Source organism: Lissotriton helveticus, chromosome 7 (genome assembly GCF_964261635.1).
Source record: "Lissotriton helveticus chromosome 7, aLisHel1.1, whole genome shotgun sequence".
Taxonomy (NCBI): domain Eukaryota; kingdom Metazoa; phylum Chordata; class Amphibia; order Caudata; family Salamandridae; genus Lissotriton; species Lissotriton helveticus.
In genome coordinates, this window is record NC_136068.1 from 1,530,323,308 (window position 1) to 1,530,340,456 (window position 17,149).

General features: G+C 47.8%; 1 protein-coding gene across 1 annotated transcript; it reads left to right on the plus strand.

Annotated features, from left to right (window-relative positions):
* The first annotated feature begins 9,737 nt into the window (after positions 1 to 9,737).
* On the plus strand, positions 9,738 to 16,305 carry LOC144770451 (uncharacterized). Its single transcript, XM_078654974.1, has 2 exons — positions 9,738 to 11,399; positions 14,896 to 16,305. Exons 1-2 carry the CDS (start codon positions 9,884 to 9,886, stop codon positions 15,504 to 15,506), a joined length of 2,127 nt encoding a protein of 708 aa, XP_078511100.1. The 5' UTR covers positions 9,738 to 9,883; the 3' UTR covers positions 15,507 to 16,305.
* The last annotated feature ends 844 nt before the right edge of the window (positions 16,306 to 17,149 follow it).

A 17,149-nucleotide genomic window follows, 5' to 3' on the forward strand; every position in this document is an offset into this window, starting at 1 on the left:
GATTAATATATCGGCCAGGTTAGCACGGATATCTATGCGTTTGTTAGATTTCCTATACAAAGTGGTGTATTTACCTGGTAAGAAAAATGGTGTTGCTGATTTTTTATCATGCTTACCTGTTCAGATGATCGAAAACCAAGACGACCTTATGGACTCTGTTCAAGTTGCTTGGCTGTGGGATCATGATTTAGATTCAGTACAAAAAGAAGAGTGGGATGAAGCTTTGACTAAAGATGACTGCATAAGGAAAGTGCTAGAATTTTTGTACAACGGTTGGCCTCACAAAATGGATATTAAAGAACTAACAGCTTATTGGGAAGTCAGAGACCAGTTATCTTCTTTTGATGGTAACGTTATGAGAGGAGATACAATTGTTCCTCCTTTTAATTTAAGAAATACAATTATTTCCTTATGCCATGATGGTTATCTGGGCATTTTAAAAAACATGTCTATTGTTAGAAGCAGATATTGCTGGCCTGAAGTAGACATTGAGGTAGAGAGAATTGTTAGAGATTGTGGTTTGTGTTCTTCTGCAGATAAAACTTTAAAAACATTAAGACCACCTATGAGTGAGTTTACGTGCCCGGAATCTCCCTGCCAGTACGTGGCTGTGGACATTATGGGTCCTGTAGGCAGTTCTGAAAAATATGTCATTTCCATGATAGATACGTTTCCTAAATGGCCTGTAGTCAAAATCATCAGAAAATTGGATACCGATACAGTATTAGCATTCTTTGATGACGTTTTCCTTAATGAGGGAACTCCTTTTGTGATCATTAGTGATAATGGAGTGCAATTTACATCAGATATCATGACCAATTATTTGTCTAAATGCGGTATACAACACAAAACCACTTTCTTGTAAAATCCCAGTGGAAATGGTCTTGGGGAAAGGTATAACAGAGTTCTAAAATGAGCCATACAATTGAATTTCAGAAATAACATGTCATGGGAAACTCAATTTAAAATGCTTTGGTCTTATTGGGTCTCAATTGTAGATTCCAACAAATTTTCTCCATTTGAGCCTGAGAGGTAGAAAACCCAGAACCAAGTGGTATCTAGGTTGTTTTAAAAATAAAGGAGACGTGAGTTGGTCTTCTTCTGACATAAAAAACAAGCTTTCTCTTAAACATGACAAGTACAAAATGTTTTATGACAAGAAACATAATACCCAACATGTTAGGCTTTGTATTGGCCAATGGGTCAGAATCAAGAAGCCTGGTTTTGTAAGGAAGAACAAAACTAGGTTTTTTAACCCCTTCCATGCTCATGACAAGCTCAGCTCGTCATGCAGTACACTGCTTGTGTGCTCATGACGAGCTGAGCTCGTCATGAACAATGGGATTTCAAGGAAGTTCAGCACCAGGGGTGAATTGCCTTAGCACTGATAGTATTAAACCTCAATGTATTATCAAATTAAGAAAAAATGCTGTTATTCTAGAAGATGGAAAATTTTGGAATCTTAAAAGAGTTGCCTTGTGCAAAGCACCAATCGTATTCGATTTGGTTGGTAACAAATCGTCTGTCTTGCATGAATCAGATGTTTGGCCACAGGATTGTCTGGATCAAGGAAGTGATGTCACGGTTTCAGATGATGGTTCACTGATTGAAGACTCCAACACCCGGATGAAAAGGATCATCAGACGCCCAGCTGCTTTAAGTGATTATATTTGCAATTAATTAATGTAATTACACATTTTTAGTTTGTTGTAGAGGAGGAGATGTGTAGTGTTTTCCTTTCTCTTTCCTCGTGGAGGCCCTTGTGCCTCAGAGACTCCACGAGGAGATGGTAGAATTAGAGTGTTGTAAAATGCTTACTGTTGAATGTTAATGGAACAGGAGTCAGTTGCAAGAAGGCTTTTGAGTCCTGGTGGCTCTTGATCTTTGTTGTCTGGTTGATTATAAATAAATCTCAAGTTTAACTCTTCACGTGTAGCCTGTCTTCACTACATTTGGTTTAGCCAGGTCTTACTCCCATTCTCCATCATGAATTTGGAAGTACTGTGCTTTGTGGGACAAGAACATGCCACACTTTGAATGTAGCTGTAATGCTTTTGGGTGATACCTTTCACTTCATTGGACAGGGGTGCCCTGCTGCTCATCACCCCAGATCATTGAATAAATATGTGAGAGCTGCATTGCAACTCAGATCTGCTGCTTTAAACTGCAGGTAGAAGAAGGATCGCCCTGCTGGAACCCTGGTCTGCGCCCCAAAGAATTGCACTCTGCAGGACTGCTCCTGCTGCACGCTGGGAACTACACCCCTAAGGACTTTGATTTACGTAAAAAAGAATTAAGGAATGGACTCCCTGAATGTAATAGGTTAACAGAGCTTCCCTGCACCATGTTCCACAAGAAGTCCCCAGCCTGGAGTGTGTCCAGTGGACATTTAGGGATTTGGCCCGGTGCATTGTGGGAATTGTAGTTCCAAACTTCCAAAGACCATCTCAGAGCTTCTAGACCATTGGATGTGTGTTTTGGCCACTTTAAAGTCTCAAGAAGAACTTCAGGAAGAAGTTTCAGAAGATTGGAAAAGTTTGGAACAATGTTTGGAAAAAGCTCCACCAGTGGAATGACCCGATATCATGAGTCAAACTGACTATGTCCAGTCGCTATCCAGCCTGGATTTCTAGTTCGTCCCACTGAAAGCTCTGAAACTCAAGAGTTCCTGGAGTTGACCACGGGCTCCCCCCGAACCATGCTGGTTAACCCACTGTGAATTCGGCCTGATGAAGTGCCTTGCTTGCTGTCAAGAGAAAATCTTCCAGAAAAATGTGCAAGTAAAATTTTGACTGGGGCTTTCCACTTAGTGCATCTGATCAGGGTTCCATGGTGGTTGGACTCAAAGGATGACTTTGTCCCGATCAAGCACAACCAGATGTCGCAAGTTGGCGCTATATGTTTTTAAGCACTAGAAAGTGTGTAATCATTAAAAATTCATATCTCCAGTTCCCTACATTGGATGTTTGTGTCATTTTGGTGTCCTTTTAAAGATAAATATATTTTCTACTTTTATAAATTGTTGTGGGATATTTATTGTGTGTTGTGTTGCATTTAAAGTATTGGTGTTTTTAAATGCTTTACATACCTGTCTCCTGAGTTAAGCCTGCCTGCTGGCAGCCAGCTAACAAAGGCTGTGCCAGGGGCTAATATAGTGAGACCTTGACTGAACCTTATATTGCATTGGTGGCCTTATTGCTAGTGGTAGGTGCATACTTACCCCATCTAATAATCCACCTTCCAACATAAGCCAATTATTATAGTGCTCTACTTTGCAGCCCACTAAGGGTTTCAACAACACCCCTTATTCCAGGCTTTATGTGTTGCGCACTTTGAAGCAATAGCTTGCAAGAAGACACACAAAGGTGTGTATCAGGTGAAATCATAAACAGAAATGCGAATGCCTTTTGGAATGTCCTTCAGCTGACATCGCATAGAATACATTTCATATTTCAAAACAGCTTCAAGGATAACAGGTCTGAGGATCCTAACTTTAGCACTGGTCATTTCAGTCCAGATTAGCTACATGATGTGAGGTTGTTTTTTGTACAACTTCCATAACAAAAGTTTCAAATATATGGTTTACTTAAACTTCTTGCATTGGGAATATGTCCTTCAGAAAAGATTGCCCAAGAAAGTTTGCAATTAAATTCACATCTGATATCTTAGGAGTAAGCGGGACAAGTATATCTTTTGTTTCTCCTTTCAAAGCCTATACTAAGTACACAACTGATAAGCACACAGGCCCTCCTTACAACTTCAGGTCTGAATTTCGATCCCTGCCTCCTTGTTGTTTTACCCAAATAAGTTCTTGCTTGTCAAGTCAGCCAAAAATTATCAGGAGAATAAATAAAGCAAAACATGCAGAATTCTGTGTGCTAAACACCAATTACGAATGTTACGCCTCATTTACGAATTAAACACTTGGAATAGGAGGTATTTACTACATGTGGTAAATTCTTCATCCTGGGGTAATGGTATTTACCATGTGTGGCAAATACCTCACCCTATTTGTCATAACTTGTAATGAGGGCCACAGATGTCCTACTACACTGAAACGCTTGACACTTTTGAAACAAAAAGAATAATTATTTTTAAAAGATCAGACTTATTTATCAAGTTACAGCTGCTGCATACGTCAAAACACTATGGACCTGATTACAAGCTGAGGTGCTATTTATCACCTCTGATGAATAATGACACCACAGTGTACGCTGTTTATCAAGTGTGATAAATAACACCATGGGAAATATTATGAGAATGTTGGTGTTTAATGCACAAAAATCAGCATGATATAGTAAATACAGTATGTTATCCCCTGTTAAATTTTGTCTGGTTTGACCTGCAGAAATTTAACAAAGGATGAGTCATTTAATACATTTGATAATTATCAGATGTGTTAAATACCATCAAACTCATAATTCCGACTCTTGCGTAAACAGGAGATTACTCATGGGGTATGGCTTGGCTAACCACAATGGTGGTCGCTCGCAATTAGAGATGCACTATATGGTCACCTCTAGCTGCCTAATCCATTGACTGGGCTTGGCCATGGCTGCAATCTGGCCTTGCATGAACTGTCTGCAGTGGAGGGGACCTGATGCATTGCCCCCAGCCACAGTCCTGACAGCACCAAGGGCCCCGCAACATCAGCTACCAGGCCTCTTGTTCCCCAACAGGCCTTTGGGGGCCCCTGACAAGGTGGAGGCTGTCTGCCACAAGTAGAGGACTGCTGTTGCATGCCCGATAAGCATTTGCACCCGACCAGCAGGCTTTGGAAGTCAAGCAGAGGCCTAATAGAGCCAGGCGGCGCACCCCAGTAGGGCACATGTCACAGTGAAATCAACAGAAGGCCAGCGGATTTGACAATGGGTGGGGCCTGTCTCCTCCAATTTCCCCCCCAATTCTCCAGCTACACACGGGCACTCCCGGAGCAGCAGGGACAATGAGGAAGCCTGTAAAGGTGGAGACCGGCAGTGAGGGAGTTCACCTGCCCTCAGCCATTGGACACTGGGACATTACCATCCCCTGATGCCAAGGATGATGCAATATGGCCAGGGGCGCCCTGGGGGTGGCTCCCAGTAGAAGATAGTACACATTAGCCGAGGGAAGCACAGCAGCTGGGGTAAGCGCCCACTGGATTGCCCCCACAGACGATTCATGTTCCTGCACTTCATCAGCTATGGAGGGGTGGTGCAGGGGGCCTTCTCCCCCCACATACTTTGCATCACTTACTGCAAAGGGTGGTTGATGATCCCAGCCTCAATCGCAGAACACTCACATATCAGACAATTCTTCACATGCTGTGGGGTGCACCTAGGGGCCCTATCGGACAGCTGCAAGTCCAGCTGATGGAAAACAGCTACAAATCAGCCCCCCCTTAAACCAACACACCCATGTTCACCAAACAAACACGACACACAGAGGGGGAGGCATGGCCGAGCCCACAGTACCATAAAGACCTGATGTTCAAGCTTAACCAGCACTGTAACTGACTAATGAGAATCAAAACTCCTGGAGTGGAAAAATTCCGGCTCAGGTCCACTCAGAGGGTGGACACCAACCTGCCAACTTCTTCTTTAGCAAATCCCAGGTTGAACTGCCCTTTGCACCCCCTGGAACATCAGTGATGGGCATATGTTCGTTGACCGAACCTACACACACATCATTGACCACCATTCCACCAACAGTGGTGCCAGACACCCCGGCTTCAGAGACCCAACGCACCCCTAACTCCGTCGCCTGACAGACTAGATACAGTCCTAGCAGTCATTGCAAACTCCCGGATCTCTATGGAGATCAAACAGTCCTCCCTTGTGGCTGAGATGGGATTTCTTCAGGATGACCATCGAAAACTAGCAGACAAAGTAGTGGATGGGGAGAATGCGCTGGCAAACTGCAACCACGGAAAGTCGATACACCTTCCAGGATTTGCAGAGACAAGTATGTACCCTTGAGGAGAGAGTAGAGAAATGCAGTGGGACGCTCCCAGATAAGCTACGTCCAGATCCTCTGCATGCCCAAAGGGATTGTAGGTTGTGCCCCATTGGCATTCTTAGAGAACTGGTTCCGATCGTTTGTTGATCTATCGAATCTCAACCTCTTCTTCTCATTGGAAAGAGCTCAACAAGTGCCGGCTCTTGGCCTCTCACGGCAGCTCCACCACGCCCGATGCTAGCAAAGCTTCTCCACTTCAAAGACTCTGACGCCATCTTGAAAGCAGCTAGGGAGAAAGGCCCACTGAAACTTGAAGACAAAACCATCATGCTCTTCCAAGAGTGCACAAAGGTTGTACCGCAGCAGTGTGCTTCCTTTCTGGAGGTTAAAAGATGGCTCCGACAGCTGGCTATCCAATACTTACTGCTGTTCCTGGCCCACCTCAAATTCCTGATTGACAGGAACTTTCTCTTCTTCTCTGATCCTAGGTAAGCCTGGGACTGGGTCTACAAGCACCACACTGAAACATGCACCAAGTCAAAGTCCTCCGGCCAAGATACAAGAGGAGGAATCAGCCGAGGTGGGATCCCTCCCCGACCGCCCACACGTACAAGGTCTCCTGCTCTGGAGAAGATTATTGAATGTAGATGCTGGACCCTTCAGGCAGCAGAATCCCTTGGCCATGGAGCCGGGACCACTGACAGGGAGGGAGAGCCACATATCTTCACCACCGATGAGGACTCCAACACTTGTGATGGCTTTAATCCGGGGTCCCAGAACCCCCTGCTGGTGACTCCACAGACTGCGGACAACCCAATATAGCCACTTTAAACAGCAGACAGGCAAAGACAACAATGGCACCTAATTATGACTTGAATATTTGGCCTGTATCCCCATTTCACCTGCTAAATTGGAATGGAACTACTATGGGCTCCTCCTTTACAGGGATGGAGGCACTGCATCACTCCCGCCCCCTTTCTTCCCCTCAGCTCTTCTCCCACTCATGGCCGAGCCAAATTCTACCAACTCTATTCGACTGAACCAGAGCGGCACCCCCCCAGCACCTTGAGACCCTCACAAGAAGTAGCACGCTTTATAAACCCCTGATTGATTGTATGGTTGATTGATGTGCCAAATCTTGACAACCCCATTTGTGGACATGGTATGTACCTGCACAGCCAACACCCCACTTTACTTAATGGTTAAAAGTGATACCACCATTTGTGGTAGGCTAATTATATTTTTGTTCATGCCTGCTAATCTGATAATTGTTTTCCCTTGCCCACATTTGGGTCAGGGTGGCATTCACCATTCCTTTGGGAAGGGGCAGCAACGTGAAGGGGGAAGACTTGTGGCACATGCCGTGCATCTGAGACCAACACAAGGCACTTACTTACAATGCCCCCACCCATGCTCACTAGATTTCTCATCCTGAACATGCATGGCGTGCATATGGTGCAAAAATGATACACTGTATACTCATACCTCAAGCATCAGCGCATGCACATTATTTTCCTCCAAGAAGTCTAAACTACAGCCCTGGAACTGCAGATACTACAAAAGCGTCGGAGAGGGACGATTTATGCTACTCCTACTTGGCATATGCCCGGGGAGGTGTGCAGACAGAATATAGAGTTTAAAATATCGAGTTGTACAAATATTGAGTCAGAAAAATAGAGCTTCAAAAATATCGACAGCAAGAATATTGTGGTCAAGAATATCAATTTAAGGTAGGTAATATCAATTTTAAAAAGATTGAAGTGTTTAATATCGTTTTCAAAAATATTGTTGTTAAAAAAAAAACAAAAATTGTGATATGTATTTTTGTATATGTTTTAAATGTATGTGATGTATGTTTTTTTGTATAAGAATTGTTTGTATTTTTAATATATGTGTTACATTTTCAGTAACAGAAACAACGTGGACGAACCCACAGGTAAGTGATTACACTTGTATTGACTCAATATGATGTAACAGAGTACCGACGTCCTATGGATTTGTAAAAATACCCCTCACCCACCAACCTAGTTGGTGGCATGCTTCATCATTGGGGTCCCAGCTGGGCTCCCGAATGCAACCCAGCTGTGCTTCGACGCCTGATTACAGCAGAGTAGGTTTTGTTGTTCAGTGCGGTGTGTGCTCAGAGGGTGGTGACGTTAAAAATGTCTCTAAGAAATGCCCACAAACAAAAAAAAATTCTTAGGGTCTTAGGACCCCAGATAAAAGGCCAACTTTAGCTAGTGTTGGCAAATATACACTGACACTCTTCTCATCACACAGAACATACCAGCCATGCCTGTGTGCTTGTAGTTGTGACACCGTTTACTTGGTAATATATTTTGTTAATGTGCCTTACTGATACCCCCTACACAGGGGGCTTATAATGTTTTACACCCTACGTTTATTTGGAATTTACAATAAAAACAGTAAAAAAAAGCTTACATTTTTGGTGGAATATTATGAGGAGCTCATAAACAGACCCTATTGGTCTAATCATGCGAACGTCTATGAACATAACTTTACAGCTAAAAGTGACAGGGCAAAAAAGTCAAACGATGTGTGCTATAGTATGACTGGAATTCTGAGGCTCGTGTATCTTGCCAGTCATATAACAACAGTTCTGAGAATAGTAAAATAAATTGAAATGTGCGTTTAGCGACACCGTAGAACTCCCCCTCTACATTTATATTATTTTTTCTGAATTGGGCCCCAGACGTCCAGAGCAATAGAAAGGGAGAGGAACATGGCACGAATATGGATTTCCTAGCACCCCTCATAAATACTGTCTTCTCCAGTGGGGCATATTTTATCCATAATGGTGACAGATAAATAGCATGCATTCATTTATTGAAAGAACCTGAGGCTATCTCAGATGTAAGAAAACGGGATATTTCAAAGACAGTGAGGTCCCTCAGAACGGATGCCAGAGCTGGGGCAAAGTCAATCAATTCCTGGACAGACTTTTCTCAATTCCGAGGGGGGCTTGGGGGGGGCAGCCGACCGCAGGGAGGTCCCCACCCCCGGGCTGATTGGGAGGGGCTAGTGGGGGGGGGTTTCATCAGGGCACCGGCCTTGGGTTGGTTTTGGGCTGGTTTTGGGCTCCCTCGGTTCCTACTGGGGGAGCCCAGCTATATATCCCTGTAGCCCCTCCTCCCGGCCACCATTTTAGGTTGAATGACCTGGTGGCCGGGAGCTCATTAGTTATTGGAAATTTTCAATTTTGTTATCTGAAATATTTGATTTTGGTGTTTTCTTTGTCATGTCTGGCGAGGATTACCGTGTTCTTGAGGCGATCCGCCTTCTTAGTGAGGCTGGACGCCTGGACCTTGTGCTAGGTGACGTGCCTGGAGCGGCGCGTCCTCGGCGGCAGGCCTCGGCGCGTGTGGCGGCGGCGGTCGCGGCTTGCGCGTCGCCGAAGAAATCTCGCCGGGAGGGGGTAAGTGAGAGGGGCCGCCCGCGCTCTAGAAGAGCGGCCCCTGGTACCGTGCCGCATGCGGGGGGGGAAACTGATGCGCCGCGTGAGGCAGGATTGGGGGAAGGTGTGGTGCCGGCTCCCCTGGTGTCTGTGGGGCTGCCAGTGCGTTCGCTTTCGGTCCCCGCTGCCAGAGGCAAGCGGGCCGGTAAGCGCGGAGGCAGGAAGCGCTCGGCTTCTGCCTCCGTGTTTCCTGACACGGAGCAGTTGAGTGTCGGGCTGGCGGTTGGTGCGCATGCGCACGTTGACGTTTTCGCGCCTCGCGCTGACAGTGGGGTTGTGTTGCCGGCTTCTAGGCTGGATGGCACGTTCATTGATGTGATGGAATTCGAGGCTTGTAAGTCTGGTGGACAGGTGGCACTTCAAGTTGGGAGTGAAGGGTCTGGCGGTGCACGTTTTTCGACGCCGGCCCGTGATGGTGGGGGTTTGGTACCTGCTGATGATGTTGCATGTGGTGCAGTGCAGTCTGGGCAAATGGTGTATGGGCCTGCTTTTGTGCCTTATAGCCCCCTGTTGTTTTCCCCCCCTGTCTCAACCCGGGGGGAGGTACTGTCGGTGCTCAGTGGTTCTGTGGGGGAGGGGGAGTGGGCGCAGATGGAAAGGAGGGCGGGGGCAGGTTTGCTGGGACAGCAGTCTGGTGGTGTTTTGTTGGGTGATCCACAGGATGTTTCTGGGTCTGGCAGGGGGTTCATTGAGCCTTGTGAGGGTGGTGCTGTTACTTTTCCTCGGCAGGGGAGTTGCGATAGGCAGGTGGGTGTTAGATCTTGGGAGGGCCTAGATGTTTTTCCTTCTTGGGCTGAGGGGGTTCGTGATGCGGGCAGGGTTACACCCAGCCAGGGCACTGATATGCGGAGTGGTTTTGGGGGCACTTTGAGTTTTCCGGGTTTGCCTGTTGGGGTCAGATCACTTGGGAGGTTGGAGCAGCCCCGCGCTGATATCCAGCAGAAAGGGCAGGGTGGACTGGCATCGGGTCCTGCAACCAAGATTGTTCAAGAGTTGCTGGACTGGAGTAGTGGAGATGAGGTGGTGGAGCCTTCCCCTCCTCGGAAGGGCTTATCGGTTCAATATAGGGGGTCTGTTGCTAGGGAGGTTGGTAGGGTGCAGTTTCAGGATTCTGGTTTTTGTATGGCTAGTGGTGTTGATAGCTTTGGCCGTTCTGGTAGTAAGGGTCCCGGCACATCAGTTCAGCCTTTTGCTTTGCAGGTCAGGGAGCGTCGTGGAGAGGCAGACTTGGTAGGGTGGAGTGCGGCCCAGTTGCACCGAGGAGAAGGGAGGGTGGAGCCTGGCGCGGCATACCCCGTACCGGCGAGGGACCCCGGCGCGGTCAACATAAGCAGGTCAGGCGCGACCTCGTTGGCCCCAACGTCTTCATTACAGGATCTCGGCGCGGTCAGCAGAAGCAGGTCGGGCGCGGCCTCGCTGGCCCCAACTTCTCTTTCTACAGGTATCAGCGGGGTCGGCAGAAGCGGACCCGGCGCGTCCTCGCTGGCCCCATTGTCAGGTTCTTTGGATATCGGCGGGGTTGGCAGAAGCAGGACCGGCGCGTCCTCGCTGGCCCCACATGTTTCTTTTCATCAGCAAAGGGATTCATCGTTGGTTCAGTTGCACAAATCTGGTCAACGTTTGGGGGAGTACAGACGGGTCCAGTCGGCTCCCCCACCTCAAATGTCAGTACGGGCTGGTAAGGCCCGGGTTGGTTTCAGAAGTCCGTCAAAGGAGTTGGCCCCTCCGAGGTTGGAGGAATCTTTGGTTTTAGATTATGATGAGGAGAGCCCCGAGGAGGGCGAGATACCTGATAAGGGTGCAAGGGGGGGGCTTTTTCACGCTTCTGATGATGTTTTACAGGCACCGGTGGTGGTGCGTCCGAGAGCTACAGTTTCCAGACCAACTCGAGAGAGCGGCCCCGTGGTGAGGGTTCCTCGGTCAGGCGTTGATGTTGAACAGATGGCATGGAGAGAGAGGCCGGCCCAACTGCCTTTATTGAATCCAGGTGAGCTTGCTGGGCCGCGGAACAAGCCTTTGATGGTTTCTGTTGGAACGGGGGGGGGATCCTCCTTCAGAGGGCGTGGATTTTAAGCTCCACAAGGGTCGTTATGTTAAGGATCAAGGAGTGGGTACGAGTGACGGGGGGGTGGGTTCTAAGGTGGATTCCGGGACTGTTACGGAGCCCATGGAGGTAGGTAAGGACCCCCCACACAGCAAGGAGCTTAAAATAAAGAAATTGCCTTACATGGGCGTCACAAAACCTTTGGGCGCTCATTTAATGCTGTCTACTAAGGAAAGGATTTGGAAAGGGGAGTACGTTGAATTATTGAAGCTTTTACACAGGGAGGTTAGGTCTAAGGAGGGGTCTAAGGAGGAAGAGTATGAGTTGGCCAAGCGCCCAAAGGTTCCTTTGACCATAGAAAACTGGACAGCGGCATTTCTTATATACGCTAGTGTGTATTGTGAGAAATTCCCAGAGCGCTGTGTGGCACTTTTTAAGTATATGGATGTGATCAGGAAAGCGCAGATTACTGGTAGTGGTTATGCCTGGTCACAGTATGATGAGGAATTCCGGGCTCGGATGGCTTGGGATCCTGAAGCGAAATGGGGGGAGTTGGATAATGACTTGTGGCAACACACTATGGGTGCCTCGGCGGGTGGTAAGACAATTTTCACAGCTAGTGGGTATCCATTACCTTCACGGCCCTTTCAGGGTAGGCCCACTCGGGGAGGGGTGGGTGCAGCTGTGTCAGTACAATCTGCCAATGGGACATGTTGGGATTTTAACAGAGGATATTGCCCAAGAGACTATTGCAAATTTCGACACGAATGCTCCCAATGTGGTAAACCGCACCCACTGTCCAAGTGTTGGGGGCCTCGGGTTACAGGGGGTAGACAGTGGTCACAACAGACAGCCAATGCCCCTGCTCCTGCACAGCAGCCTCAATCTTACAGGGGGGGGAAGAACACTTCTGGAACTGGGCCCAAAGGCTCATACGCCAGTTAATCCTTTTCACTTGGCTGTGGCTCTGAGGGGCTACGGGAATGTCGAGGCTGCTAAGTTGTTGTTGGATGGTTTTCAGGAAGGTTTTCGTTTGGGTTACACAGGGCCGCGGTTGCGGCGTTGGTCTAAGAATCTAATGTCGGCCAATGAACATCCAGAGGTGGTGCAAGACAAATTGGATAAGGAAGTGAGGGAGGGAAGGATGGCGGGTCCTTTTGATGATTGGCCCTTGGAAAATCTTATTGTCTCCCCAATTGGTGTGGTGCCTAAGAAAGAGCCTGGGCAATTTCGTTTGATTCAACATTTGTCATGGCCGGAGGGCTCATCAGTTAACGATTTCATTGATGGTGAGGCTGCTTCAGTGTCTTATTCTTCAGTGGATGTGGCCATGGCCCTGGTTGTATCTGCCGGCACTGGTGCGGCGATGGCAAAATGTGACATCAAATCGGCATTCCGTTTATTGCCTGTACATCCTGGGGATTGGGATCTTTTGGGGATTCAATTTCAGGGGAAGTGGTATGTGGATAAGGCTCTACCAATGGGTTGTTCCATATCCTGTGCGTTATTTGAGACCTTTAGCACATTTCTCCAATGGTTTTTCACCGACACGTCAGGACATCAGCTTGTGACTCACTACCTGGATGATTTCTTTTTTGTAGGTGCTCCCAATTCCTCAGCATGCCAGAATGCTTTGCGAACATTCCAAACTCTGATGGAATTTTTAGGTGTGCCGTTGGCACCGGAAAAGACAATGGGCCCCTGCGCGACCATGTCTTTTTTGGGAATCGAGATTGATTCTAATGTTATGGAGGCACGTTTACCTGTGGATAAAAAAGAAAAAATGTTGGACCTCTTACATGTTATGTTGAACAAGGCAAAGGTGACAGTGAAGGAAGTTCAGGTGCTGCTGGGCCATCTTAACTTTGCTTGTAGGGTGGTCAGGGCAGGTAGAACTTTTTGCAGGCGTTTGGGTAGAGCTCTGTCTGGTCAGTTTTTACCTCACCATCACGTTCGCTTGTCAGCAGGTGTTAAGGAGGATCTGCGGATGTGGGTAGCCTTTCTGCACTCTTTCAATGGCATTCCTCTGTACAGAGAAGAGAATTGGATTTGGGACGTCCAAATTTTTTCAGATGCTGCAGGCAGTGATGGTTTCGGTCTTTACTGGCAGGGCAGATGGTGTGCTGAACAGTGGCCTGCTGCGTGGAAGAACGGGGGCAGGAGTATTGCCTTCCTGGAGCTTTTCCCTGTGGTGGTGGCGTTGACTTTGTGGGGTCAGGAGCTTTCTCACAAAAAAGTGCTGTTTCGAATTGATAATAAGGCTGTAGTGGACATTATCAATCGGCAGTCGGCCAGGGATGCTCACATCTTGAAGCTCTTGCGAGTCTTTGTGTTGGGGTGCTTGACGTATGACATCAGTTTTAAGGCCTTACACATTCCTGGGGTGGACAATGACATTGCGGATGCTTTGTCTCGTTCACAGTGGGAGAGATTCCATGGGCTAGCCTCGGAGGCGGACAGGACGCCGACCCGCATGCCGGAACATCTGTGGACTGTAGGCGAGACAGGGTTTTGCAGCTGGTGGTAGGTTCGCTTGCAGTTTCCACTAGGACAGCGTATGAATTGGCCTGGAAAGAGTTTTTAGAATTTGGGGCCGGCTGGCGCGCTCCGGGCTGGAGACGATCTGAAGATGTGGTACAGTTCATTCTTCACTTGATAGACAGGGGGCTGACACGTGTGACGATTGCTGGAAAATTGGCTGGTATTGCGTTCATGGGCAAATTGCTGTGGGGCTATTCTCCTTCTGCAGGGGAGGTGGGTAAGCGCATGCTAGAGGGTTGGTCTAGGGAGAGGGGTAGGGAACATATGGTTCGCCGACCTTTGTCCTGGCAGACGTTAGCCCGAGTTTTGCAGGTTTTGCCCTCTGTTTGTCTGAATGGGTTTGAGGTTTGTCTGTTTTCTACTCTTATGGTTTGGATGTTTTTTGGTGCTTTCAGAGTTTCTGAGTTACTGGGGTCGAAAGTTACGTTTGGGGTGGGGTGGGAGAATGTTCGATTTTTGGAAGCGGGGTTGCACATTTGGTTGGCTCGAGCAAAAACTGATCAACACAGCAAAGGGAGGGGCATCTGGCTGGAAGCTTCTTCCCCTCCTGAGACGTGTCCTTTGGGGTGGGCCAGGCGTCTGCGGGACTGTTCGGGGGCCGCCTTGGAGGGCCCTGTTTTTCGACATGTGGATGGTTCCAGGGTGACGGAGTACCAACTGCGCATGGTTTTGCGTAAAGCGCTGCGCTTCCTGGGCTTGGATGAGACACAGTATGGTACACATTCTTTCAGGATTGGGGCAGCTACAGAAGCCCATAACAGGGGTTGGTCGCAGCAAGACATTATGTCTCTGGGGCGTTGGTCCTCCAATTGTTTTAGGCGCTATGTGCGTACTGATCCTGTTATGGCGCCTGCGGATGATAGTTTTTCTTGAGTTTGATGCTGCTTTCCTTTTTCAGGTTCAGTGGCCGGCCCCCGTTCTACTGTCATGACGATCTGGATAGTGGGACATTCCTTCATTAGGCGCGCGGAAGATCAAGCTATAAGAAGCTATTTTGGTTCCACACTTGGTTTTAATTCTCGTCTTTTTCATGTTGTATGGAAGGGGAAGGGAGGTATGATCTGGAGGGAGCTTATCCCGGCCTTGAATTCTTGGTTGGTGGGAGGTGTTTGTCCTGACGTGCTGCTCTTACACCTTGGGGAGAATGACCTTTGTGGGGTGAAAGGGGTGGTTTTATTAAGAGCGATGAAGAAGGATCTTTCTCTTATTCGTCAACAATGGGCGGGTTGCCATGTTTTATGGACAGAATTGGTCCCTAGAAGAACCTGGAGGGGTGCGATCAAGCCTAGGGCGGTTGATAAGGCGCGAAGGAAGTTGAATCTGGAGGTTTCCCGTTTTTGTAGAGATCTGGGTTTTGGGCGGGTGTCCCATAAGGACATCCGTTATGACAATGTGGAATTCTTTCGCGGCGATGGTGTTCACTTATCTCGTATAGGGATGGATTTATATCTATTGGAATTGCGAGAGGTGCTCTCCAGGTGTTTGAAGATTCAACATTTCTTGGGTTGAGATTCTAGTTCCTTGGTTGGTCGGTTTTGGGGGGCAGAAAGAGAGGAGGGTAATTCCTTCCCCCTCTTTTCTGGGTGGCGGAAATTGGGCGTTCTTGGTCAGCAGGGACATGAAGCTTGTTGGGTTTTTGCTAAAGTTGGGCTATGGCTGGAAAAGTTTAAATAGTTGTTTCGCGGGGTGGTTACAAGGTTTTGGGTAATGTAAGTTGTTGGTGGGTAAGTTTTGCAATGTGATGTTTTGCCGTGGGTTGGGATGATATTTAAATGATTATCAGGTTTTGGTATTGTTTGAATTGTAATTATGTTGTGCTGGGTGGGGGCGGGGTTTGTGACGTGGTAGGGGCGGGCCTGACGTTTGGGGTTGTAAGGTAACATCTTATTTAGTGAGGACTAGTTTTGTGAGGCGGTTGCCAGGTTGGTATTTTTGTAAATATGCACCTGTTTCAATAAAAGCGGCCTTTTGCACACTTTCAATTTGTCTGGTGTCTGCTCACCCCCCCTCACCCCTCCCTCCCAAGGGGGGCTTGGGGGGGGGCAGCCGACCGCAGGGAGGTCCCCACCCCCGGGCTGATTGGGAGGGGCTAGTGGGGGGGGGGTTTCATCAGGGCACCGGCCTTGGGTTGGTTTTGGGCTGGTTTTGGGCTCCCTCGGTTCCTACTGGGGGAGCTCAGCTATATATCCCTGTAGCCCCTCCTCCCGGCCACCATTTTAGGTTGAATGACCTGGTGGCCGGGAGCTCATTAGTTATTGGAAATTTTCCCTCCCTCCCTCCCTATTCTCAGTTAGGTTTTCTCTTACTTTCCCCGGGTCTTTTATTTATTCAATTATTTATTTATTTTCATTATTTATTTGTTTATCTTCCATAATTTTAGGGTCTTTTGTCGGAACAGGTGGATATGGGGTAACAAAACATGTTGTTCATTATCGCTTGGAACAGGTGCCGTGCGGAAATTGGGCGTTCTTGGTCAGCAGGGACATGAAGCTTGTTGGGTTTTTGCTAAAGTTGGGCTATGGCTGGAAAAGTTTAAATAGTTGTTTCGCGGGGTGGTTACAAGGTTTTGGGTAATGTAAGTTGTTGGTGGGTAAGTTTTGCAATGTGATGTTTTGCCGTGGGTTGGGATGATATTTAAATGATTATCAGGTTTTGGTATTGTTTGAATTGTAATTATGTTGTGCTGGGTGGGGGCGGGGTTTGTGACGTGGTAGGGGCGGGCCTGACGTTTGGGGTTGTAAGGTAACATCTTATTTAGTGAGGACTAGTTTTGTGAGGCGGTTGCCAGGTTGGTATTTTTGTAAATATGCACCTGTTTCAATAAAAGCGGCCTTTTGCACACTTTCAATTTGTCTGGTGTCTGCTCACCCCCCCTCACCCCTCCCTCCCAATGGGTTTCACCGCATTCCAACCTTGACAAGCTTCATATTTCAAAACACACAGCCTCTATCAAACAAAAAACAGCAGCTCTAAGTAGACAATCTGCGTAAAGGACAAAAGAGAAGGCAAGTGTACTGGAAAAGGCGACCCTAGCCCTGGCAGAGTACCTGATGAAGAACAGCCGAGGGAGGGCGGGGAGGGGTTCGCGGATCCGTGCAGAGGGCCCGCGAGGCTTCAGTGCTGATCAGATGTGCGCGCGCTCGGCTGGTTAT